The following is a 23,504-nucleotide window of genomic DNA, read 5'->3' on the forward strand; positions in this document are numbered from 1 at the left end:
TGTTGATGAAGACTATATGTTGAAAAGCGAAAATGAACTCAAAGAACAAAGAGAAACATTAAAACGCCTACTGCATTTAGTCCCTTTTTTGCACACATCGATTCACAGAAGTACCAGGCAACATGACTAATGCAAGTCCTTCGGACCAGGAGCAGCAGCCCCACAGGGGAAGTGATGGTACCCGGCAGAAGCAGCACTACCACCCATCTGCTCCAGCATCTTGGTCACCTTCACGTGCTTGGCTACCCACTGTTCCATCAGTTTCGCCTCCTTCATCTCTGCGTCCCTCTGTATGCCGCTCAGCTGCTCCCTGCACTCGCTCTCCAGCTTATCCAGATACGCCATCTCCTCCTCCCTCAGCACCCTAATCTTCCCCTCTACCTCCTCCATCTTCTCCCTCCTCTTCCTAGCCTTCTCCGACTCGAGCTGCTGCTCTAGCCTGCTCAGCCTCCACGTCGCCTCCTTCTTGTGCTGGAACCAGGCCTGCCTCCCTTCCTCCAGATCCTTACAGTATTGCATGAAGGCTGGCAGCTGGTGCTGCACCACTAACGTGGTTATGCCGTTCACCTCCTTGTTGCCGTGCACCCACCCTCTGGAGAGCAGCATCTCGGCAGAGGAGTGAACTGCACTAGCGGCAGAAGCAGCAGTACCGCCTGTGACGCCGGTGGGTGGCTCAACTGCAGACGAAGGGGAGAGAGATAGAGAGACTGAGGGCGAAGTGGGTGGCGCTAGGGGAGCCGGTGGATTGGCCATCCAGGGAGGCAGAACCGGGGCCGGGGGCTGTGGAACCGGTTCGATCCCTGCACCCAGGGTAAGCCTCGGATCCGTGGCAGCCATGTGGGCGGCCTTACGGACGTACTTCTCGGCGAATGTCTCCAGGATGTGGTCGTAGCGGCCGGAGGAGTCGGCGACGGAGAGTCCGGAGTCGGCGGAGGAGAAGTCCGCAGAGGCGTGGCGGGAGCGGCGTTGCTGTTCCTTGAGCTGCTTCTCCTTGAAGACTTCCCACCACTTTCCGAGGCGCTTGGCGGTGCGGCCGGGGATCTCGGCTGCGATCTTCTTCCACTTGTTGCCGTACTTCGCCTGGAGAGAGATGACGAGGGATTGCTCCTCAGGGGTGAGGGAGCCCTTCTTAATCCCTGGCTTCAAGTAGTTTTTCCACCGCTCCAGGCAGGACTTGGCGTCCCGATCTAGGCGGCGGCCCATCCGGTCGGAGACGAGGTGCCATTCCTTTGGGCCGTACTGCTTCACGTAGGCGCGCAGGAGGGCGTCTTCCTCGGGCTGCCACCGCTGCCTCTCCTTCATAATCCGACGCCCATCACCGGCGATACCCACACCACCATCCGGTGGTTGGTTGTTGATGGTGGTGGTGTTGGTTTTTTGGGGTGATGATGCCACTAGTCCTTGGTCGTGCTACTGGTCGTGGAGACGCCGGTAGCGGTAGTGCAGCCCTCTATAGGGAGAGAGAGAGAGCTCGGGGGTTTTTATTATGGGACTGTAGAATCCTCTTGTTATTTGAGGGAGGGAGGGGATTTCCCTGCGACGGAGGATAATTCCGTTGAGAGAGAGAGAGAGAGAGAGAGAGAGAGATCAGAGGTGATTATATATGATGAGCGGAGAGTGCAGATTGAAAAGACAGGTCGGGCTTCCGAGATGCGAGCTTTATTGGACGGGCTTGGAGAGAGAGAGGATAAACGTGACAGATGGGAAGCAGTGCACACAGAGGACACATCATCAATCAAGCTTTTTTTTCTCGCCGCTTGTTTCCACCAAATTTCATTTTTATCTTCCTCTCATTTACCGATCGAATTGGCTTTCTTGCAATGGCGTGAGAGGCAGACACCTCCATCTTTTTTATCCATTTTCACGGGAATCCGCCATGTTCCTTGTGTGTGATAGCTTCGGTTGTGGGCTTTAAATGGAAAAGCATCGTTCGTCCTATCAAATAAAAGTTTTCTTCTTTCCTCAAAATGTTATTCTTTCCGCGTTTTCTGCCGTTCCATCTTCTCGTTGCTTCCAATTTCTCGATTTGATAAGACCTCAGAGAAAGCAACTCGAAGTTTTTCTTATTCGTGGGGGCGTTATTCGAATGAACTTGCTGCACATTTTCCTCCGATGACCGTAAGGATTAAACAGCCAACATATAAGGCAACTACGGTGCCCCCTGCTTTCGAGTCCTGCCTTTCTAAAATAATGAGTCGAGTCTCTTCCCCTTCTCTGCTAGTCCCCTCCCCTCCCCCTACTAATCCAGATAACTGCCATGTATTCGAGGGCATTGCAGATCTTCCAAACTTCGAATGCAGGCAACTCATGCCAATAGAAAATAGAACATATATATATATATATATATATTTCTATTCTTCACTTTTGTTACTGCTTATAATAACAGGCGTATAATAACAGCCATTGATTGCTATCAGGCTGCTGTAGTAGGAAATCTATTGTTACTGATAATTAAGATCCGCCTGTAGATACATGGTAATGCTTCGATTCTTGTTGCATGAACGCCCGTCTCTCTTTCATATAAGACGCACCGAACGTATAGGCCGACTCAAAGAGTCAAAATGCTGTCTACCAACCTACCCTACTCTGATGGTAATTGTTCCACAAACGTATCGTTGTTTTTTTCCTTCCATTTAGTTTCCAGCTGAAGCCTAAAGGGTGAGAAAAAAAGATAAAGGGTTAGGAAAACTCCAAATTGGGAGGTGCTTTCTCCCTCTGTTTCTGCATTTCCCAAGAACATATATAAGAATAGGGATCCACAATCAACTGTAGGGGCAGTCAGGGGGTTGTACCCTACATTCAGACTGCTGTCCTTCTTCCTTTTCTCCCCTCCCTTGGCCTTTCTTCGTTATTAACATGCATCTTTAAACCTGCAGGCTGCCGGAAAAAACCAAAGACACACTAGTCACATGACCACTCTTTCTGGGCTTCATCCCTCGACGACACAACAACACGAAGGAGAGCAGAGAGAGCCATAGTCATAGGGGAGGGCCTCCTTTTGCATTGAATTGTTAACAGTGAGCAGGCTGGACCCTTCCCACCCTGTCAGACCCGCCTTGAATCTCTCTCTTTTTTCTCTACCCGTCCTTCTTTTTATTATGTGTGGGGCTATCTTGGGGGTTTGCCCGTACTGTGGTGTCCTAAGTGCCTGCAGGCTGCCGCATGAGACATGGGGGAGAGAGGGAGAGGGAGAATTAGGGGGAAAGTGAAACTACCACATCTCCTCCTTCCTAGCTCCACAGCCCATCCCTGGAGATTCCCTTGGTGGGACTTTTCATCTTATTAGGTTTTCTCTGCTTTTTTTTTTCCCCTTTCTAGGGTCCTAAACCTGTAGGGGGTTCTGGCATGTGGGGAGTAGGTTCTTGGGGTTTGTGCACTGTTCAAGGAAAGGTCACGTTCTTTCACTTGATTACCCAATTGGTGTCAGGGAGGGGAGTGTCCCGGAAGGCAGTCCCTTACCAGGATGGGACCTTAGTTTGAGGTGGGTATTGGATTCTTTGACTTCAACCAGGATGTTTCGTTATGCCATGGCTCCCATGATTCACCTTCTTGGTTTTCTTTGTCATGTGATTCGGCAGGGCTATCTGGAAGAAAGTTCCTGCAGGATTTGGCTTTCATGGTATCAGAGACGGTGGGAAGAGGCGAAAGGACTGTATTATTATTTAGCCAAGGGAATTTCATTGGTTACAGCCATATGACTTGGTTGGTCGTGTATGTTCATCTGTCACAGAAAAATTCCACAATTGATCAGAAGTTAGGCATCTGTCCTGTGAAGAGTAATCTAATTCATATATATCAAGGTTGATATGTTTGGTGTGAAGTAACTTCTCTTGCTAACTTTCTCTTGGCCCTGATCAAGATGGCAAAGTACTATTCACTGTTTAGGAAATATTTGAATAAACTATACTTTCGGTATTAAGACAGAACAGTTGCATCCATGTTCAGAACAGCAAGAAGAGTTCACCCTCTTGAAAGTAAGCTCATCTCTTTACGGGTTACAGTAAAATATGGATGGTGGTCGAAGAGGAAGGGGCATTCCATATTATTAAGAAGAATATACTATCGGCAATGCCAGTTCATTTTCATCTTATAATGAAAAAAATCTCTTTGGTCTCTTGGGTCGGAAGGTTTAACGCGAGGACGGATTCGAGTATCTCTGGCACAACGAGTTGTAAAACATTCACGGTGGTCTCTTCCTCTCCGGAAAAAAAAAAAAAAAAAAAAAAAAAATATATATATATATATATATATATATATATATATATATATATATATATATATATATATATATATATATATATATATATATATGGAGATGATTCAATCTCATAATGGTCCTAATCCATTTAAAAATTTGTGGATCAAAACAAGCCTGCGTTTAGTCACTCTCAGGAAAAGGTTGCATCAGACTGTCTTTCACAGAAAAACAGCGCTCAGGGGTTCTGCTGATTACAGAATTGCATGTGATGCTCTTGAGACAATGCATGTCAACAAGAGGTTGCGAACAAATTAAAAAGCTAAATTGGACAAGAAGTCAACCAGCAAAGAGGTGATCCCACCTTCTGATAGCATCAAGCTACTGAATGATAGATATCTAAGTGGGCCTGCTGCTAGATCAATGGAACAGTAATAGACCTCTGGTCAGCCTACATTCACATGCATCTTCTTCAATTGGATTTTAATTTTTTCTCCTTTTAGAATGTAAAAGTAAGGTTGATATTTTGAGAACAAGCATCTGTTACCCATCCAAATTTGTTTTATTCTGCCCTGGCAGGAAAGTTAGGCTTGGGATAATATATAGGGCCTAATTTCTACTATATCAAAAGATTTTATGTAAGCACAAACAACTGTCATGCTGTTTCTTGCTGGATTACCATGCACAGCTAAAGCGACTTGTGCCAAACTTTGTCGTGAAAGGTCACCTGTCCTACAGGATTGGCCTAATTATGACCTAGTAAAAGGATTTGACCTTTAAATTATATAGAAAATTGCTTCAAGTCTTATTGGTATGCGTAAATTTTAAGGGGCAATTTAGATATGGAGGAGCTCAACTTTTTCATGAAGGCACAGAGGAAGATGCCAAATAGTGTTTTAGCTTTCCATATTGAAAGTGAAATCAGAGAAAAATATTTGTTTCACTTTTGGGGTTTTCATTCTGTTTAGAAAAATCAGAGAAAAATCATGAGAATAATGCTCCCATCCTCAATTTATTTTCATCTGTCTCCAAAACGTAAAGAAATTTCTTCTTCTTCACTATGATGTGCTTCGGAGCCTGAAAATGTACTTAAATTGTTGAGGAAAATTCTTGTTCATAATTTCCGCCGTCATAAATGTTTGTGGTCCTTCCAAGGTTACTACTTGGTATGCTCTATCTGGCATCTAATATTCTTTCTCTTTTCTTGCTACTGAATTTTGAGAGAGAGAGAGAGAGAGAGAGAGAGGGTCAGGACGCTGGTGGATATCTGAAAGCCACTTTGAAGGTGCCAACATGCGTGATACATGATAAACAAAGAAGGAAAAATAAGTGCATGTAATTGTTACAACATTTTATGCATCAGGGGTTTCTTCAGGAGAATGGCCTCATTAGTTTTTATATATATTTTTTAAAACAATTTCCATTATTTTATAGAATTACCAAGTTTTCAGTAACTTTCGTCTGAAAGCACGGAAAAATGACATATTTTAATCCTTCACCAGATTTAGTGGCCATTTCTTTAGAGTGCCGGCCAACCAACACTGTAAGAAGGTTTCGTTGGCTTACTGTGAAGTTAAATCACTTGAATCGACCATGGCAGGGCTCGCCAGCTTTTATAGGCTTACCTCTAGATTTTGCTCCCTCTACCTAAACCTTAAGTCACACCCTGGCTGCGAGTCTGCAACTTGAGCCACCGCTATAGACTCTCTCTCTGTCCCTCTCCCTCTCCCTCTCACCGTCTCCCTCTTCTAAGAACTTCAGCAGAAATCTGGAGGAACAGCAAAAGGATTTGGCAATGTGAGAAAACTGCCAGTTCATGAAATTTTCGGGCAGACCGGTTCTTAATCGCCATTGCAATTACCAGGTTTAGCTGTACGCTTCTCCTTGCTGCTACACTTGAAGGTGGCAGTTTACTGACAAAAGCGTACCCATGCAGGAGACGTGATGAGGTAGGCAATGTCAGATCACATTGCTCTTCCTTTTCTTGTCCAACTTGCAGACATCATGTGGGCAGCAAAAACACACTACCCCATTATACTCCAAGGATGAAAAGAGAAGATCGGCCATTGCGTTACAGTACATTCAAGAACAAGTTGCCTTCCCGGCTACCACCGCAAGGACATGGAAATCAAGGCATAAAATATTTGTTTTACCAAGTCACCGAACTGTGCGACATGCTTCCACTTGTTGCAAAAAACAAGATGAGTATGTGCATTGAGGAGCAAGATTCCCAGGCACTCGACATTGGGCTTCCTTCCAGTCTTGACTCGAATCGAGATGAATTTCATGGTGTTATCTTCTTGTACTTATCTATATTCTTTATTCTGAGAGGGAGTTTTTCTATTGGCAAGTTGAGGTAGGTAGTCTTCTAGATCAGATGGCACCAACAGTTCTCAACTGGATGATCTTAACAAATTTTAACCTTTTACCTACCGCTTGGACTCAAGAACATTTTCTGGCACTGTGTATGCCAACGAAAGAGTTTGATCTTTTCGTGAAACAGCTGCTGAACCACGCTTTTCTTTTACCTGCGGCCATGTAGGTTTGCTCGCAAAATCAGGAAAAAGTATCGCACCTCCTACCCATCACATCATTTGCCCTGTTTCTGCTGAACTAAGTTAAAATATATATATTCATATAGAGGGGAATTGTTTAAAAGGATAGGATTGCACTTTGAGCCTAGCCTCGTTCCCATTTCAAATCAAGCTGTAACGAATTTTGGATCGGGATGTCAACTAGATGCCCACAAGTAGTAGGTCAAGGTTTGATTGATGTAAAGAAGAGCATAACTGAAAGCTATGCTAGCTGCTTCTTGGGATGATTTAAGACTAGACTCGGACGTTACAGCCTAAGTACTCTCCCCCTTCAGTTAGGCTTCCTGCCACCCTATTCCAACCATCACGTCGAGAGAGCCTAGCCCAACCTACGTCAATGGCAGTCAGCTGCCCTTCCCAAAGCTAAGCCCGTTCATGGTAAAGACCAGAGGGGTTCAATTACTGTTCCGGCCATTGGAGTGCCCTTCCTGCGCACAACTCAACGAATTACAGGGTCTATTGCCTTGTGGGTAGGAGGAGCTTCTTCTTCTTCTTAAGCCGCAATGGGCTGGCCGGTCGAGTCGGTTTAATGGTGGCGGGTCATTGACTCGACCCACGGTTATTAATGGTGCAACAGCCTCTTTTTTTCACATATAGGGAAAGAGATTGGGGGAAGGGGCCAGGATGCTTCGGGTGTTGGGAGTTGGGACAAGTGGGCAAGGAAAACTAGGGTTAGGGTTTCAGGAAGAGGAAGAGAGGTGGGAAAGAAGAGGGGTGGAGGAGGAAGAAGGGGGTTGATGGGGACGTGACATGAGGAATCGTATTGGGGGTGTGATTGATAATTGAATGCGTCACTCAGCGTTGCGCACGCGCATGGGAAGGGGGTGACCCTGTCACGTCACATCGCGCCCAAAGGAAAAGGGGACGGCCGGGGGAGAGAGAGTGTGTGGTGGCTCTGCTGTTGCTGCTGCTGCTCTTCCTCTCTGCTCTGTTACTGCCAGAAATAACATTATCTCTTCTCCTTCCTCTCTCCGTGTTTTTCTTCCTCTCTGTGCAGGGCCAGGGCGCTTTTTCCTCTCTCTGAGACCCATGTTGTGGAGGTGAAGGAAGGGAGAGACTCGCCTCCCCATATCCCCGGGCGCTGACCACTCCAGTGTCGGGATCCTCTTCCCCCAATGCTTTTTTCTCTCTGTTTTTTAATTTCCTCCCTTCTTTACTTTTTAGGATTTACTGCTTCTCATGGTGATCGAATGCACGCCTGGTCCCAAAGATGGGCCCCTTTTGCACTTACCTCTTCCTTCTCTTTTTCCTTTTTTCCCCTTTACTTGTCCTTTCTTTAATCTGCTTCAGGTCAAAATTTTACTATAGACGAATGGAAGAACTTGCGTGAGAGTGGACGTTTTCTGTTTCCTTTTCTTCCTGGTGGGGAGCTTGGGATGGTGGTGCTTCCTGGTTGAGCAGCATTTGGGAGTCTGCATTTCTTTTCTTCTGGAAATATGCTGTTGATGCTTTGAACTTTGATCAGTCTCCGGTTCTTTAAGGTCACCTTCCTTTTGTGGAGGGAACGATTGCCGATGCTTTGGCTCGAGCTAGGAGAATCAGACACACATTCTTGGTTCTCAAAAGGAAGGGTCTCTCGAGAATAGGATGCAAGAGCTCAGCCTTTTTCGCCATTAGTTTCTGTGCCTGCTCTGAGAAATGGGATGAGCCAAGCGTTTGTTCACATGCTCATCGGCTCATAAACAGCTTGTCCATCTTGGCTCTCGATGAGCTCATGCACTTCCATCGGAATAGAGTCGTTGTAAATGTGTTGCATATAAGTCTAAGGCCACAGACTTAAAATGCTCAACTGCTTTTGCTCGTGAGAATAATCAAATGCCTCTTGCTTATGATCAAAATGATTAAGCATATTGGCCGACTACTTGAAACCATTTTAGAACGGAATCTTCAACATCTATTTTAGCTATAAGGTTTAGAAACGTTACGACCTATGAGCTCTTTGGATTTTCTCACCCGGTTGGGCTTGACCCTTACTGGGCGAGCTAGGATCCAAGTTCAATAAGGTCTGAATCCCAATTAACATTCATATCCAGCCATACAGTTCAACTATCAAATGAGTTCCTTTGAAATGCCAATGGATCAGATTCCAAATAGGATGTCCCTTTAGCTGATCCGATTTATCTGACTATCATATGATTAGATTCAAGTACAAATGAAGAAAATTTTATAGTACATTTGCGTATGACTTTTAAATTCACAATCTGAATCTGACTTTTGCAAATACAACCGAATCCAAACTGCGTTTTGAATGTTAAAGAATTTTGACTTTCAAATGCATTTAATTTGAAATTGAATCAGAATCCAATCAGATATTTATTTAACATCATAACCAAATTTAATCGGATTTATTGATCGAATGTTAATTTTTTTCTATATCGGAAGTACTTCAGCCAAATATTCGGTCTAAATCTGATTTGTTAGGCATAATCTTTTCATATAATCATATAATCAGCACCTGGGATGAATGCAGCATGTTGTAGTTTTTGTGGAAGATCGGCTCTTGATGGCTATCTTTCTTATTTTCCGGTGAAACGATCTTTTCTTATTTTTTTTGTACAAATGGAACATTCAATTCTTGGCATTTACAGGCTGAAAGTCAAATACTGATTTGATTTAAATTGTTGGTGCAGCTCGATCAGGCACCAGTTTGGTATGCCATTGTAGTCTCAAACTCGGACTCGATTTTCTAGTGGACACTTATTTGCAAATGTTATTATGTGAGGGTCGTTTTGGGTAAAAAGTTTTCAGAGGACGGATCTCTTATATAAATTTCTGAGATTTTTCTTCCTCTTGCTATATCCTCCAAGTATTACAGGAGGGTCCCCATGAATGAATCAAGAAAGACTGACATCTCTCTTCATTGTCAGATAGCAGAGAAAGAGCTCTCCCTCTCTCTCTCTCTCTCAATCGATTGTAGTCTTTGCAATTTTCAACAATGGTACGTGAAATTTATCCTCGAAAGAATTCCTCATTGAATGTTTTGTCAAAATTCGCTTGTTTGTTTTGAAGAGTGATAGTTAATGTTCAGGAATGTTTCCGGACAGTTAATATTCAGAAAGAATTTGGGTTAGTTTCATGAAAACTGAAAATATTTGCTAAAGAAAAATTCGCATGGTGCGGTGCAAACGAATGAGATCAGACAGTTGTACAGGTGGACGTCGAAATGTATATGTCATCGCCAGTGTAGTCGTAGGAAGAATTTCAAACCGTTGAACTTTCGCTTCCCCGATAACAGCGGATAGTTTGTTTTGTTGCGCTTTCGATGTCACTCTATGATCACCATCAGATCAGTATCATATCTATAGTGCCAATGTTGCAAAAGGAAACAATCTGAAGCATTTGTGGACTCGAATACAAGGGCCAATATGTATTGAAGAAGAAAAATGTTGAACCCTTATTTTTGTGTTCTCGATGCATTTTACAGCTCTCATAATTGACTGACTTTGTTATCGATCTGGCAGTCATTATTTCTCATGGCTGTTTGCTAGTTTAATGTTTGAAATTTGGCTTCTAGTCGTATGCGATTAAGGAAGTCAATATGCTCAATAAGGAGGGATGAGGATGTTACCAATACCAGGTAGCAAATCATAGCCCTCTGATTAACTGTCTTCTTCTTCACAAAAATTAACATTTAGTGAATATTTTGAGTAGCATGTGCATCGTCCTCGCTTATTACCACATTCCATCTTTTGGGAGTTTAGCTTCTGTTGGTGTTGCTCTTAAATTGCAGGCAGTACCCATTCCTTGTTTATGTCTTAGTTTCTTCAAAATAAAATGCAGCAGGCTTGTGTCCCTTGTCCAGTATATTCTTACATCACTTTCAATTTGTCACCACTTTGGCTGGAAAGGGGCCTGTGATATCTCCTCTGTTGCAAACTTGATGGCGTTTTTCTCCAACTGATACGGCTTGTCTGCTTGCCCATGCTTGCCCATCCTGATTGATTTTTCATCTTAGAAGATCTTTAGCGATTTGAGACGTCCTCTTCTTGGCCCACAATATAATCTTAAAAAGAATGATGGTTAACGGTGTTATAGTCGTGTCCCTCAAAAGAATGCTCAACAACAACAAAAGAGGGCAAACCACCACAAAAATGCTAAAAACGGAATCACAGGGCAGCGAGCATAAGATTGAATTTCCAACACCAATGTTGCAGCAATATATATCAAAAATATATGCTAGAGATGCAAAAAAATGAGACACCAATTTACGTGAAAAACTCCCAATAATGAAGTAAAAAACCACAGGCAAGAGAGACTTTCTATATATCAAAAAAGGGAGCCAAATACACCAGCAATATCCCTACTGTTTTAAGAAAAACAGTGAACTCAAGAGAACAATAACACCCTCTTATGCGATTGAAAGAAAGAGCTCTAAAGATTCAAGAAAGAAATCACCCAATGAAGACTCCCTTCATTTTCTCTTTCTTCTTTGTCTTTCCTCTCTTCTCTTGGCGTGCCGATCGACTCACGCGCCTTGCTGCGATTTCTCCTCTTCTCTTCCTTGCCTTCTTCTTCTCCTTCTCCTCTAAGAGCAGCCACAAGAACCTCCTGTTTTTCTTTTTCCTCAAAAAAAAAAAAAACGAGAGAGAGGAAACGTAAGAGGGAGGGGCACCATCGGGTGCCCTCCCTTTCTCCCGCCCGTCACTTAAGTGACGGGTCAGGTCGGGTCTTGAGGCCGGACCCGACCCAACAAACTCCCCCTCCAGCCTCAAGAGAGGGATCATACTTGCAAAGTGAACAAAATTAATACACTGCCTTAAAGGCAGTCATCCCAACTAAGTTTCTACATATGTCATGTTTCTCCTTAGGTAGAGACTTCGTCATCATATCTGCAGGATTCTTCTCTGTCTGTATCTTCTCTAACTGAATCAATTTTTGCTCAAACACATCACGTATCCAATGATATCTGATATCAATGTGCTTAGTCCTTGAGTGAAACGTTGAATTCTTCGCCAAATGTATAGCGCTTTGGCTATCGCAATGCAACAAATAAGTCTTCTGACTAAGGCCTATATCATGGAGAAAACTCTTCATCCACAACAACTCTTTACAAGCTTCAGTTGTTGCAATATATTCTGCCTCTGTAGTGGAAAGAACAATACATTTCTGCAACCTGGACTGCCATGATACAGCTCCCCCTGCAAAAGTAAAAACATAACCAGAAAGAGACTTCCTAGAGTTCAAATCACCTGCCATGTCGGCATCAACAAATCCTTGTATCTCTAGATTAGATTCACCAAAACATAAACAGTAAGTGGAAGTACTTTTCAAATACCATAAGATCCACTTCACTGCTGCCCAATGCTCCTTGCCTAGATTTGACAAGAACCAGCTAACTACATCAACTGCATAAGCCAAGTCTGGGCGTGTGCAAACCATAGCATACATGAGACTCCCTACTGCGGAGGCATATGAAATATTCTCCATTCTTTCTTTCTCATCCGCTGAAGATGGACATTGCTCATTTCCCAATTTAAAATGTGCTGCTAAAGATGTACTTACAGTTTTGGCATTTTTCAATGCTGAACTTGCTAAACACTTTCTCAATGTATTTCTCTTGATAACCACAACTTCTTGGCCTTCCTATCACGAACAATCCTCATGCCTAATAATTATTGTGCTAGCCCCAAGTCTTTCATATAAAATAACTTGCCCATATCCTTCTTCAATTGACTAATCAATTGAAAGTCATGTCCAAAAATAAGCATGTTATATACATATAACAATAAGATAATGAAGTTACTTGATAAGAACTCTCTGATGTAGACACAATGATCTACAGCTGACCTGCAATACTTTTGATTTATCATAAATGCATCAAATTTCTTTGACCACTATCTAGGTGCTTGTTTAAGTTCATACAAGCTCTTCTTTAACTTACAAACCATGTATTTCTTCTTGGCAACCACACAACCTTCTGGCTGTGTCATGTAGATTTCTTCCTCTAGATCTCCATGAAAAAAAACAGTTTTTTACATTTAACTGTTCTAACTCCAAGTCTAGACATGCCACCAAACCAAGTATTATTCTGATAGATGACATTTTAACAACAGAAGAAAAAATTTAATCAAAATCAATACCTCTTTCCTGCTTGAAACCTTTCACCACTAACCGAGCTTTGTATCTTAACTTGCCTTTGCCTTGACCTTCATTTTTAAGCTTGCAGACCACTTGTTCTGCAACACTTTCCTACCTTTTGGTAGCTCTACCAAATCAAAAGTGTGATTCTTATACAAAGAATTCATCTTTTCGTGCATAGCTTTAATCCATTCATTTTTATGTACATCATTTAGCATTTCTGCATAGAATTCTGACTCTCTACTATCTGTAAACATAATATATTCATCAGTAGAATATATTGTAGATGGTATACGTGTTCTTTTTACTTCTTCCCAATTGCTCCTCAATTGGCTTTGAATGCGAAGGAAGATCCCCCTCCAACTCATGCTCATAATCAGTTTGAATCTTCATAGGGCTGCCATCAGTATACTGTTCATTTGCCTCTCTTTCCTCTTCATCAACATCTTCATCAGTCTCACCATGCTCAGATGAAAGTTCTTCAGGTTCTGCATAGGTTGGCTCATGAGTACCACTAGCATTCACACCTGACTTCGTGTCTCCCATGACATCTTCAATAGTCTGATCCTCTCTGAAGACAACATCACGACTCCTGTAGAGTTTGTCATTCTTTGGATCTCATAACCTGTAACTAAATTCATCATCTGCGTAACCAAGAAATATTAGAGGAATAACTTTATCATATAGCTTGGTCCTATGTTCTTTAGGTACATGCATAAACGTTTTGCAACCAAAAACTTTTGAGGTGATCATACTTAACCTCTTCACCTGACCAAACTCTTTATGGAATGTCTTCATCTAGAGGCACTGAAGGAGACCTGTTTATTAAATAAACTGCAACACGCATTGCCTCTACCCAAAAATACTTAAGTAACTTAGAGCTAGATAACAAACTTCTAACTCTTTCAATTATTGTTCTATTCATCCTTTCTGCAACTCCATTATGCTGTGGAGTATAGGGAACTATCTTTTCATGTCTAATACCATGTTTTAGACAATACTCTTGTAAAGAAGATGTTATATACTCACCACCATTATCTGTACGCGGTCTCTTCATCTTCTTATCAGTCTCGCGCTCAACCATTGCTTGAAAGGTCATGAAGATGCTACTTACTTCACTTTTGCTTTTCATTGTAAAGACCCACACCTTCCTAGATACATCATTAATAAATGTAACAAAATAGGACGCTCCACATTTAGATGTCACATTTATAGGTCCACATACATCTGAATAAACTAAATCTAATACATGTTTAGTTTTTGAAGAGCGCCTTTTGTGAAAGGAAACTCGATGCAACTTACCAACCAAACAATGATCACATGAAGATATCTGTGCACCATCTGCCTTTGGTAACAAATTCTTCTTGGTGAGCAAGTCGATTCCTCTTTGACTTATGTGACCTAACCTCTTATGCCACAAATCTGACGTTGTACCACCAGTAATTGCATTGACATCCACACTACTGATTTGAGACTTCATCTCATACAAAGAGCCAAATCTGTCACCTCTAGCCAACACTAGTGCCTCCTTGGTAAGTTTCTAACCTGTCTGACTAAACGAAGTACAATATCCATCTTCACTTTGTCTTCCTACAGAAATCAAATTCATTCTCTGGTCTGGAACATGTCTCACATCTCTCAAAGTCAACTTGCATCCTGTGCTCGTCTGAATGCAAACATCTCCTATCCCAACAATCTTCGAAGTGTCACTGTTGCCCATGTGAACTACTCCAAAATCACATGCTCTGTAGGATAAGAATAACTCTCTACATGGTGTGGCATGATATGATGCCCCTGTATCTAAAATCCATGTAGAATCACCATTTTGAACTGTAAGACAATCATTTTCTTCAGATAGAAATAACACTACCTCATCATCTGAAGCAACTGCAGTGTACTCTTTTGGCTTCACATTCTCTTTATTCTTTTTTTTCTGTTCTTTTTCTTCTTTCTATTTTCTGTAATCAATCTTCTTGTACCCTGGAATACTACAATGAAAGCATTTACCTGTCATCTTGGGTTTTGATTTGGACCTAGAGTTTGACCTATCATGCCATTTGTTATGGTTCTTCTGTCTGCCCTTGTCTCCCACCACTAGCACTTGCGAGCTACTAGTACCAAGAGACTTTCTCCTTGTTTCTTCATTTAGAATGCTGCTGGTTAAATGCTTCATCGTAAGCACACCATCTGGAGCGGAGTTGCTCAAAGAAACAACTAAAGTCTTCCTACTATCGGGAAGAGAACTGAGCAATAAGAGTGTTTGTAACTCATCATCTAATATCATTTTCATGGCTGACAACTGATTGATTATGCTCTGCACTTCATTCGGATGCTCTGACACTGGTTTCCCTCTCTAAGTTTCAGATTTACCAATTGCCTAATCAAGAAAGCCTTGTTCCCAGCTGTTTTCCTCTCGTAAAGATCATGCAACTTCTGCCATAACGACTTCGCGCTCGTCTCTGCGGATACCAAATGAAAAACATAGTCATCTAACCATTGTCTGATGGTGCCAATGGTTTTCCTGTCCAATAACTTCCATTTTTCATCTGTCATATTCGTTGGCAATTGGTTCTCAATGGATGCATATAAGTCTTTACAATACAGCAAATCTTTCATTTTCGCTTTCCATATAATCCAATTGTTCCCATTTAAAGAGACCATCTTAGTAGGGGTCGACTCCATTCTTTAATAAGAATGCACACAACCAACTGGCGCTAACCTGACTCTGATTCCACTTTGTTATAGTCGTGTCCCCCCAAAGAATGCTCAACAACAACAAAAGAGGACAAACCACCACAAAAATGCTAAAATGGAATCACAGAGCAGCAAGCATAAGATTGAATTTCTAACACCAATGTTGCAGCAATATATATCAAAAATATATGCTAAAGATGCAGAAAAAAAGAGACACCAATTTACATGAAAAAACCCCCAATAATGGAGTAAAAAACCACGGGCAAGAGAGACTTTTTATATATCAAGAAAGGGAGTCAAATACACCAACAATATCCCTACTGTTTTAAGAAAAACAGTGAACTCAGGAGAACAATAGCACGCTTTTATGCGATTGAAAGAAAGAGCCCTAAAGATTCAAGAAAGAAATCACCCAATGAAAACTCCCTTCATTTTCTCTTTCTTCTTGGCGTGCCGATCGACTCACGCGCCTTGCTGTGATTTCTCCTCTTCTCTTCCTTGCCTTCTTCTTCTCCTTCTCCTCTATGAGCAGCCACAAGAACCTCCCGTTTTTCTTTTTCCCAAAAAAAAAAAAAAACGAGAGAGAGAAAACGTAAGAGGGAGGGGCACCATCAGGTGCCCTCCCTTTCTCCCGCCCGTCACTTAAGTGACGGGTCGGGTCGGGTCTTGAGGCTGGACCCGACCCAACAAACGGCACACAAATATGATAAGGATGCCAACATTATGTTAAGGATCGTTTGGTAAGGAGCATGGCAAAGATCAAGACGATGGATTATGAGAACAATTACTTTATCAATTTCAAGGTCGATGGCCGTCCGTGAGCGGAAAAAAAAAAATGCTCCACGTTAATCCCCTAAGCTCTTTTCTGTTATTGCTTTATGTTTTTCAACACCATGCAGTCAGAGTGCTGAAGAACATGTTAGAGAGCACATATATTAATTCCATAATGCGCTCAAGAGGTCTCTCCGAGTTTTCCAGCCATGTGAAGTTACCTTTGGCAAATCCTAACTGCATAAACGTGGTTTATTTGTTCAAGAATCATAGGATTAAGAAGATCATAAAAATGTGGCACGTAATTTGATGTGGATACCGTAATTTTAAGGACTTACTAATGCCATGCACCGGATTCCATCAAAGCTCCATAGTTAAGATGCTTGAGCAAGAATAGTACTAAAATGAGTAGCCTTGTGTTGCATCAATATGCTCCGAACTGATAAGATGCTGCCTCGCTATCACTGATCATGGTGCCTCAAGATTACGATCATCTTTCTGGATCCACTTATTTGTGCTCTCCCAAGGAAGGCTTCGCCTGAACTTTTGCTATTCGGAAGAACCCCCTCGTTATACTACTCGGCTACAGATTGTACGCCCATATGTGTGGCTTCTACATCTGCAGCCTAAGTTTGTGTTAATGAGTGTGACATTGCAAGTGTCCCCATGACAGCAACACCTCTGCCACCATCCCAATTCCAAGATCTGATTGCTACCCTGAACCCGAAACTGGTCAGTCAGATTTGGTCAGACCCTATATACCATTCATCAGATTTGGATACCGTACCTTCAACTGAATCCAGATCTAATCCGAGATTCTGACTAGAATCCAATCAGGAACCAACCCGATGCATATAAAAGTAAGATGCTGTACTAGTTGTGGGTCTTGGCTAGGTTTTTCCAGAAACGAAGGTTTGGATCTGAATCAATCATGATCTATGTTTATATCAAGCTGCAGAGTAGAGAATGATCTATGTTTATATCAAGCTGCAGAGTAGAGAACCATGAATTTAAGATGCCAGTAGTCTAACCCAAATTCATAAAATCTTCATAGGGGGAGAGAGATGACTGACTTGAGGTCGGTTCAAGGGTTACCAATTCATTTTGGTTCATGCATCGTAATTTCGAACAAGGATTCTAAGATCCTTGTTAAAAATCATTGGTCTGAAATATTGATTTCTAGTATTCCAAGATCTCATATCCCCTTGGGTCTAGATCCAAGACAAGCAAACAGAACTTTAGTAGAACCTGGCCGATCTTCCCAAACTGTAAATAGAAAAAGGACAAAAAAAAAAAAAAACGAAGGTCGTGTTATCCAACCAAAAGTCAGTTTCACAAGATTTAGCAATAGAAAATATGAACACAGTTTTTTATGGTTAAAAGATCCACCAAACTCTTGAACCATGTCGACGTTTAATCAAATTAATTCTAAATCTTGTTAAGATCTTGCCTATACATGAACGACTACATTCGGAACCCATTTGAGCGATAGTTAGGTTTCAGTCTTCCATTTTGAAAATATCAATAGCCAAGATGATTAGTTAAATCTCATGCACTTAAAGGTCATACACACACGGACAAGGATGCATTTTTATATAGTCTTTTTCTCCACCATTTGTACAACAGTAACTTAAGTTACTTAACCACTGGTGCCATTGACAAACTGACATCAATAAATTCCATTAAAACATGCATGCACCCACCATGGAACCTATAGGAAAGTAGGCAACGTACATTCTAAGAAGAAATAAAAAGCATATTCACATTGTTTTATATTTGCCACTCCATACGTTTTCTCCCGTGCCTCTTTCTCTCTGTCTAGAAAAAAAGGATTAAAAAAATGCACGAATGCCCATTTTTTGGTTAATTTAATTACGTTGGCCTATATGAGCGGCGCCATGCCGTTGTACCTACTCCAAGCAACAGGAAGAGAAAGACCTGACGTAAGTGTCAATGAAGCGGTTCTTAAAATAAATACAAGATAAAAAATTCTGAACACTTTACCGCTTTATTTTTTTAGTGAATTTCGTAAAACTAAAAGGAGAGAAGATAGCAGGAACAGTTAACATGTTAATCTTGCAGAAGATTATGCCCCAATTCCTAGCTATTGCTAGAGATGTTAGAATAAGTGTGTACAAATTCTCAAAAATTTCAGCATACACGTTTACATGGTACCTGTATTTGGAACTTTCCACCTTCTCTGCTTCGCTTCTTACGCGCTCTCTAAATTGAATTACGATCTCTGTGGTTATAAACCTGCAACTATCAAAATTCAGCTACCAGATCCAATTCTCTGAACTTCATGACTCATGAGAGACCGACACTTCAGTGGTGCAATGGGTTGGGCCCGGTAGGGACAAGTCTCTTCTCCACTCCGTATCTCGGATCGATCTCGTTCCCGACAGGATCCTCGATCAGATCTCCCCTTGCCCTCGATCTTGCGCTTGTTCTTGCGTCCGATCTCTTTCTCGCCCTCGCTCGTTTCGTTGCATCGAAAGAAATGAAATCGGTATTCACCAACATCTTCCTGTGGAGAAAGGCAGGAGACAGCTTCTGCCTGCTTTTCTTCAGCAAGCTGCAGCCATGAGCCAGCAAAGCTAGAATCAGAGATGCCCATATGATCGTCCCCATGATATGCGCCATCTTCATCTTCTTCTGCAAGAAAATGCACAGCTTGTGTGGCTTCTTGTACACCTGACAATCAACAGAGCTCTGAACAGAGACTGCACATTGGGAGCTTCCTAGTTAGGGCCTTGTTTCTTCACCTCTCCGTCTTTGATTTCTTAAAACCAGGAGATAATAATGAGATATAGAGTTGAATTTCAAACAGTGTCCACTGCTTGCTTGTGTTTGACTCTCTTTTATTGCTAATTTAATTGGTTCATTGAGCCTTTCATCCCAGCTGATGCGGAGGGAGAGATGGAGGGGACACCATAAGCCTTACTCCTCCTTTCCTTCCTTTCCAACACTTTCTTTATCTTTAAGAAAAACTTAAAGGTCTCGTCAAAGTCTCTTCCATCCAAGCTTCAGCAACGCAATAACAAAACTCTTTGGAAACTGTTTAAGAAAGCAAAATACAACCACCCTTTTCGATTTCAAGGCAATAACATCAATAGCCATTGACTTATGTTCTAGGGAAACGAACCCTATGCTTCCATGAATCACTGGTTACAGAGAGGTGGCACCACAAGAGTCCTGGACCTTGAGAGAAAACAATGTAAATGGTGGGACCGACCATCTCTGAATGCTAGCTTTGATTAGTTCTCATGGGTCCCATAAAATATTGCGTACGAAACGCATAGGCATGTGTGATTTCACTAGTCACTTCCCCTGTCAACTGGGCTAGTTTGATCTTGCTTCTGTGTAACATTTTTTATGTTGAGTTGGTTGCTCACTGGCCAATTGATAACATGTTTATTGGTATCTAACTCAGCAAAGTCATGCTTTTCATAAGATTCGGTTGGTCGGCTTTCTATCGCAATACTCTTTTTCATCCTGGACAATTACTTCACGCCTTCTTCTTTCATTGAAGGCAATACTTATAGGACCATCTGTTCAATATCAATGTGTATTTAATATTCATAAATTTAATTAACTGAATGTAGTAGAGCTGTGTAAGTCAAATTGCTATTGCCTTCAGGTGGTCAGAGTTAGGGATGAACAGGCGCTTTGGTTGGGAGACGAATCTTCCATTTATTCAAGATCATTTAACACAATACAGACAGTATATATGATGCAGATACGAGTGCATTAAGCGATATACTCTTCATAGCGACAGACTCTGGCTTCTTTGTACACAAGGCCAGGTCTGCAGAAGTAGCCTTTGTCTGGGGCACAGTGTGAATCAAGAGAGCAAATGCATAAGCCTTCTAGTGCACACCGTGGCTTGTCAATCACCAACCCCTTCTCTTGCAAGCCCAAAACACTGTCACTCCACTCTGAGGAGAACAACCCTTTGGGATCAAATTTGGTCATCACCTTCACAAACTTCTCTATTCTTCCATCCAGCTTCTCCTTCATCCCCAAGAAACCAATGTTGCGGTTCTTTCCCCAATGTGGCAGCCCCCCATACTTGAACAGCCCCATCTGCTCAACCTCCTCCAGCACATCCTCATTGAGCCTTGGCTGCGAAGGATCATGCTCCCTGTAAATTGTGATGTCTATGTCGACGCAATCGGACGTCTTGCCGAGATACGCAGTCGAAGCCCTGACGAACCTCAACAAGATGCCGTTGTACCAGTCGAAGGTGCAAAGCGAGCGAGGCACCATGTCTCTTAGCTTCTTGACATCTCTTACGAAGTCTGAGATAGTCGCCAGGGAGATGCTAAAGGCCAACTGATCAGTGAAGGAACCATGGATCCTTGGATCCCATGCACAAACGGTGAGCAGGCCATTTTCCCTGTCGAATAGGCATGAGCCTGCAGCTTGCAGGTGGCTATGGTTTCCAACAACAGGGTACCCTGTAAATGCAGCCTGACAGCTCAGGTTGTTCCTTAGGCCATTGCCAAGAGAGAGGGTACCGTTAATGCGTGCTTCTGCTAGCATGCATCCGCCGGTGGAGTTCCTGGTGGCCTCAATTTCTTCTTCTGCAGTCACAAATTCGTTTCTTAGCAATTAACTCGGTGTTTACTAGCTAATGCAAATAATAGGCAGCAGTCAATGGGCATAATATAATAAGGGGAAGGCAGTAGTGTGGAAGTCTGAAAATGGTCTCGCTTCTGATCTGAACCTGTCATACGCGCAGACACGACCGCAGATGTGGGCTGTGACCTCAATCCGATCACATCATTTTCGCCGTTGCCGGCTTCTGTCAATGGTACTCGGAAATCCACACGGTGAACCACGATCCTTTGAGAGGCATACCAGGTAATATCGCCAAACTCGGTGGTTCTACCGAATCTTTCAATTAATTCTTCAAAACTACCATCTCCACCAGCTTCATTCGTTATGGACCTCTTAAACATTGGTTCCATCTGCAACGTCACCTGCATTTTCAGAGACATAAGTTCACAATTATAAGCACAAACGTGCATGGATCCAAGAGATCAGTCACATCTATAATCTGTTGGTGATCTTGGTCATGATCTGTTTTGGATGCAAAGATTACTTTAAACTGATCTTATTCTTAAGTGGTGCAGGGGATGTTGACTCATTGGACTTACATCTGGCATTGGTAGCTCACCCTTGGGTAATGTTCTTCTAAATCCATTTAATGCGAATTGATCTTGGGGCAAGAAACAAACGAAAATTTTAAATTAATTATATTCAAAACTGAATAATCGGAAGTTGGTCAGCATGTATTCAGGTATTAGGTGAAGAATCAAATAAAGAATTACCGATTTGGATTCGGATATTTTACACTTAAAAGACAGGCATTTGCAGCCAAGATTTAGATCATATAATAAAACCGTGAAGTTTTTTTAAGTTTTTCCTGAGAACTGATTACCTGAGAAATTGCTCCAAGCACACCAAGCGACACTTTTGCAGCTAGAAGGTCAGGGTCATCCTCTTCCAGGCAGATGACTTTGGCGAAATAGCCATCAACGTCGGGCGACGACGTCGGCACGACAATCCTCATGCCGACCACATACTCGTGGACAGCGCTCCCTTTGCCGAAGATGGAGCTACCATGGGCGCCTGTGCTCAGCACCCCACCCAAGCTCAGGCCGAACCAGTATGGAGAATTGGGCAGGGCCAAACCGTGAGCTGCAGCAGCCTCAATCAACTCATATAGCGCGATGCCACTCCCCACGGTCATCCTCATGGATTCCACGTCCACTCGGACAACACGATTCAGTTTTTCGGTACTGATCGCGAGACCGGTGCCGGGGGGGCCGCCGGGGCAGCAGAGCCTGGGGAGGTTGTGAGAGTAACGTGTGACGATCTTCATCTTCCGGTTGGCCATGGAGGCGTTGGAGACGACGACAAGGAGCTCATCCTCCGTGGTAGGGTAGGCAACAGCCGCAACCCAGCAGGCCTGGCGGTCCGAAAATGCTCCATAAGCATTCTGGACCAGGCAATTGGTGTTCCCAGACGTGCAGTGAACAACGGGCCCAGGTGGGCTGCCGGTAACCAGCGCAGGCCGGCTAATCAATGAAGCTAAGCTAGCAAGCAGGAAAGACCATGCTATGCAACACAAGGAAGAATCCATTTCCCTCGCCAACTTATGTGCATGTCAGGGAGATAAGTAGTGCTGGTCTGGGCCGGCCATTGGCTGAGCTCTATATATATATACATATACAATGTATATGTATGTGAGAGAATTTCTGTTCGCGTAAACTAAGTATGGTCCACTATTAATCATTGCCAAAAAAGCAGAATTGCAAAAGTTTAAGAAACCTTGGAAAAGGGGAGAATCAACAGCTTTGTTAGAGAGAGCTGAAACATCTGAGAAGCCAGTGCACATGGCTTTCTCTACTGGCTTAATCAGTAGAGAGACCATTTCAACAAATGTCATGATGTAGAACTAATCTCTAGGGTAATTATTTCTTTCACATTGGCAATAAATGTTAAGATGATATGGCATCGTCGCCGAAAATGTTTTAGCATTTAAATGGCTAAGTTTTTCTTGCAGTATCATACCGCAAGCTTTTAGATATATATATATATTAAAGTAAAGAATAAAAAATATAATAAATGAAAAACTAATAACATAAACATAAAAAATAAGTAAATAAGAAATATATAAAAACAAGCCAACCGTAGCAAGTACCCCCAACATACCAATAGGAATAAAAGTTAGTAAATGAAAGCAACCAGTTCGACAATAAAAAATGCAAAAAGTATAAAATGAAAAAAGCATTAAAAACGTGTATTCTTACGTTTCTATCGGCTTGACATTTTCTTTTAAAAAAAGGTGGTCCATTTTTTTTTTAGGTTTTATACTATTCATTTATGTGTATTTTATTTTAAAAAATACGCTTTTTGTGACTTATTATGTACCACTCCCATCGGTTGACGGGCAGCATCTATAAGCCGGAAGTTGAGACAAATGCTACCAACAACAGTTATGGCGAAAGCAAGCACTTGTTCGAACTTTGGTTGATATTTTGCTTCAGGACTGGTGGCAAATGCCACCAACAACACTACAATAGTTATGGCGGAAGGTAAGTTCTTTTTTGTTTGTTTTGTTTTTGGACATTGAGCTTTAGTTGATACCATTGCTTTTTTGA

General features: G+C 42.2%; 2 protein-coding genes across 2 annotated transcripts; both read right to left on the reverse strand.

The window, feature by feature from the left end:
- Positions 1-1,843, reverse strand: LOC116265004 (transcription factor AS1-like). Its single transcript, XM_031645505.2, has one exon. The coding sequence runs from the start codon at positions 1,300-1,302 to the stop codon at positions 127-129; it is 1,176 nt and encodes a 391-aa protein (XP_031501365.1). The 5' UTR covers positions 1,303-1,843; the 3' UTR covers positions 1-126.
- An 18,166-nt stretch (positions 1,844-20,009) lies between these two features.
- LOC116264555 (probable L-gulonolactone oxidase 4) lies at positions 20,010-22,618 on the reverse strand. The gene is made up of 3 exons (XM_031644853.2): positions 21,779-22,618; positions 21,062-21,317; positions 20,010-20,918 (listed from the first exon to the last, which is right to left on the reverse strand). Exons 1-3 carry the CDS (start codon positions 22,481-22,483, stop codon positions 20,083-20,085), a joined length of 1,797 nt encoding a protein of 598 aa, XP_031500713.1. The 5' UTR covers positions 22,484-22,618; the 3' UTR covers positions 20,010-20,082.
- Between the last annotated feature and the right edge of the window lie 886 nt (positions 22,619-23,504).

This window comes from Nymphaea colorata, chromosome 11 (genome assembly GCF_008831285.2).
Source record: "Nymphaea colorata isolate Beijing-Zhang1983 chromosome 11, ASM883128v2, whole genome shotgun sequence".
NCBI classification, from domain to species: Eukaryota; Viridiplantae; Streptophyta; class Magnoliopsida; order Nymphaeales; family Nymphaeaceae; genus Nymphaea; species Nymphaea colorata.

Excerpts from the sequence above, each read along its gene's own strand:
- LOC116265004 (XM_031645505.2), bottom strand. The coding sequence starts at position 1,302 with ATGAAGGAGAGGCAGCGGTGGCAGCCCGAGGAAGACGCCCTCCTGCGC.
- LOC116264555 (XM_031644853.2), bottom strand. The coding sequence starts at position 22,483 with ATGGATTCTTCCTTGTGTTGCATAGCATGGTCTTTCCTGCTTGCTAGC. Across the intron at positions 21,318-21,778 it reads TGCTTGGAGCAATTTCTCAG|GTGACGTTGCAGATGGAACC; the intron begins GTAATCAGTTCT and ends CTGAAAATGCAG. Across the intron at positions 20,919-21,061 it reads CGTGTCTGCGCGTATGACAG|AAGAAGAAATTGAGGCCACC; the intron begins GTTCAGATCAGA and ends TTGTGACTGCAG.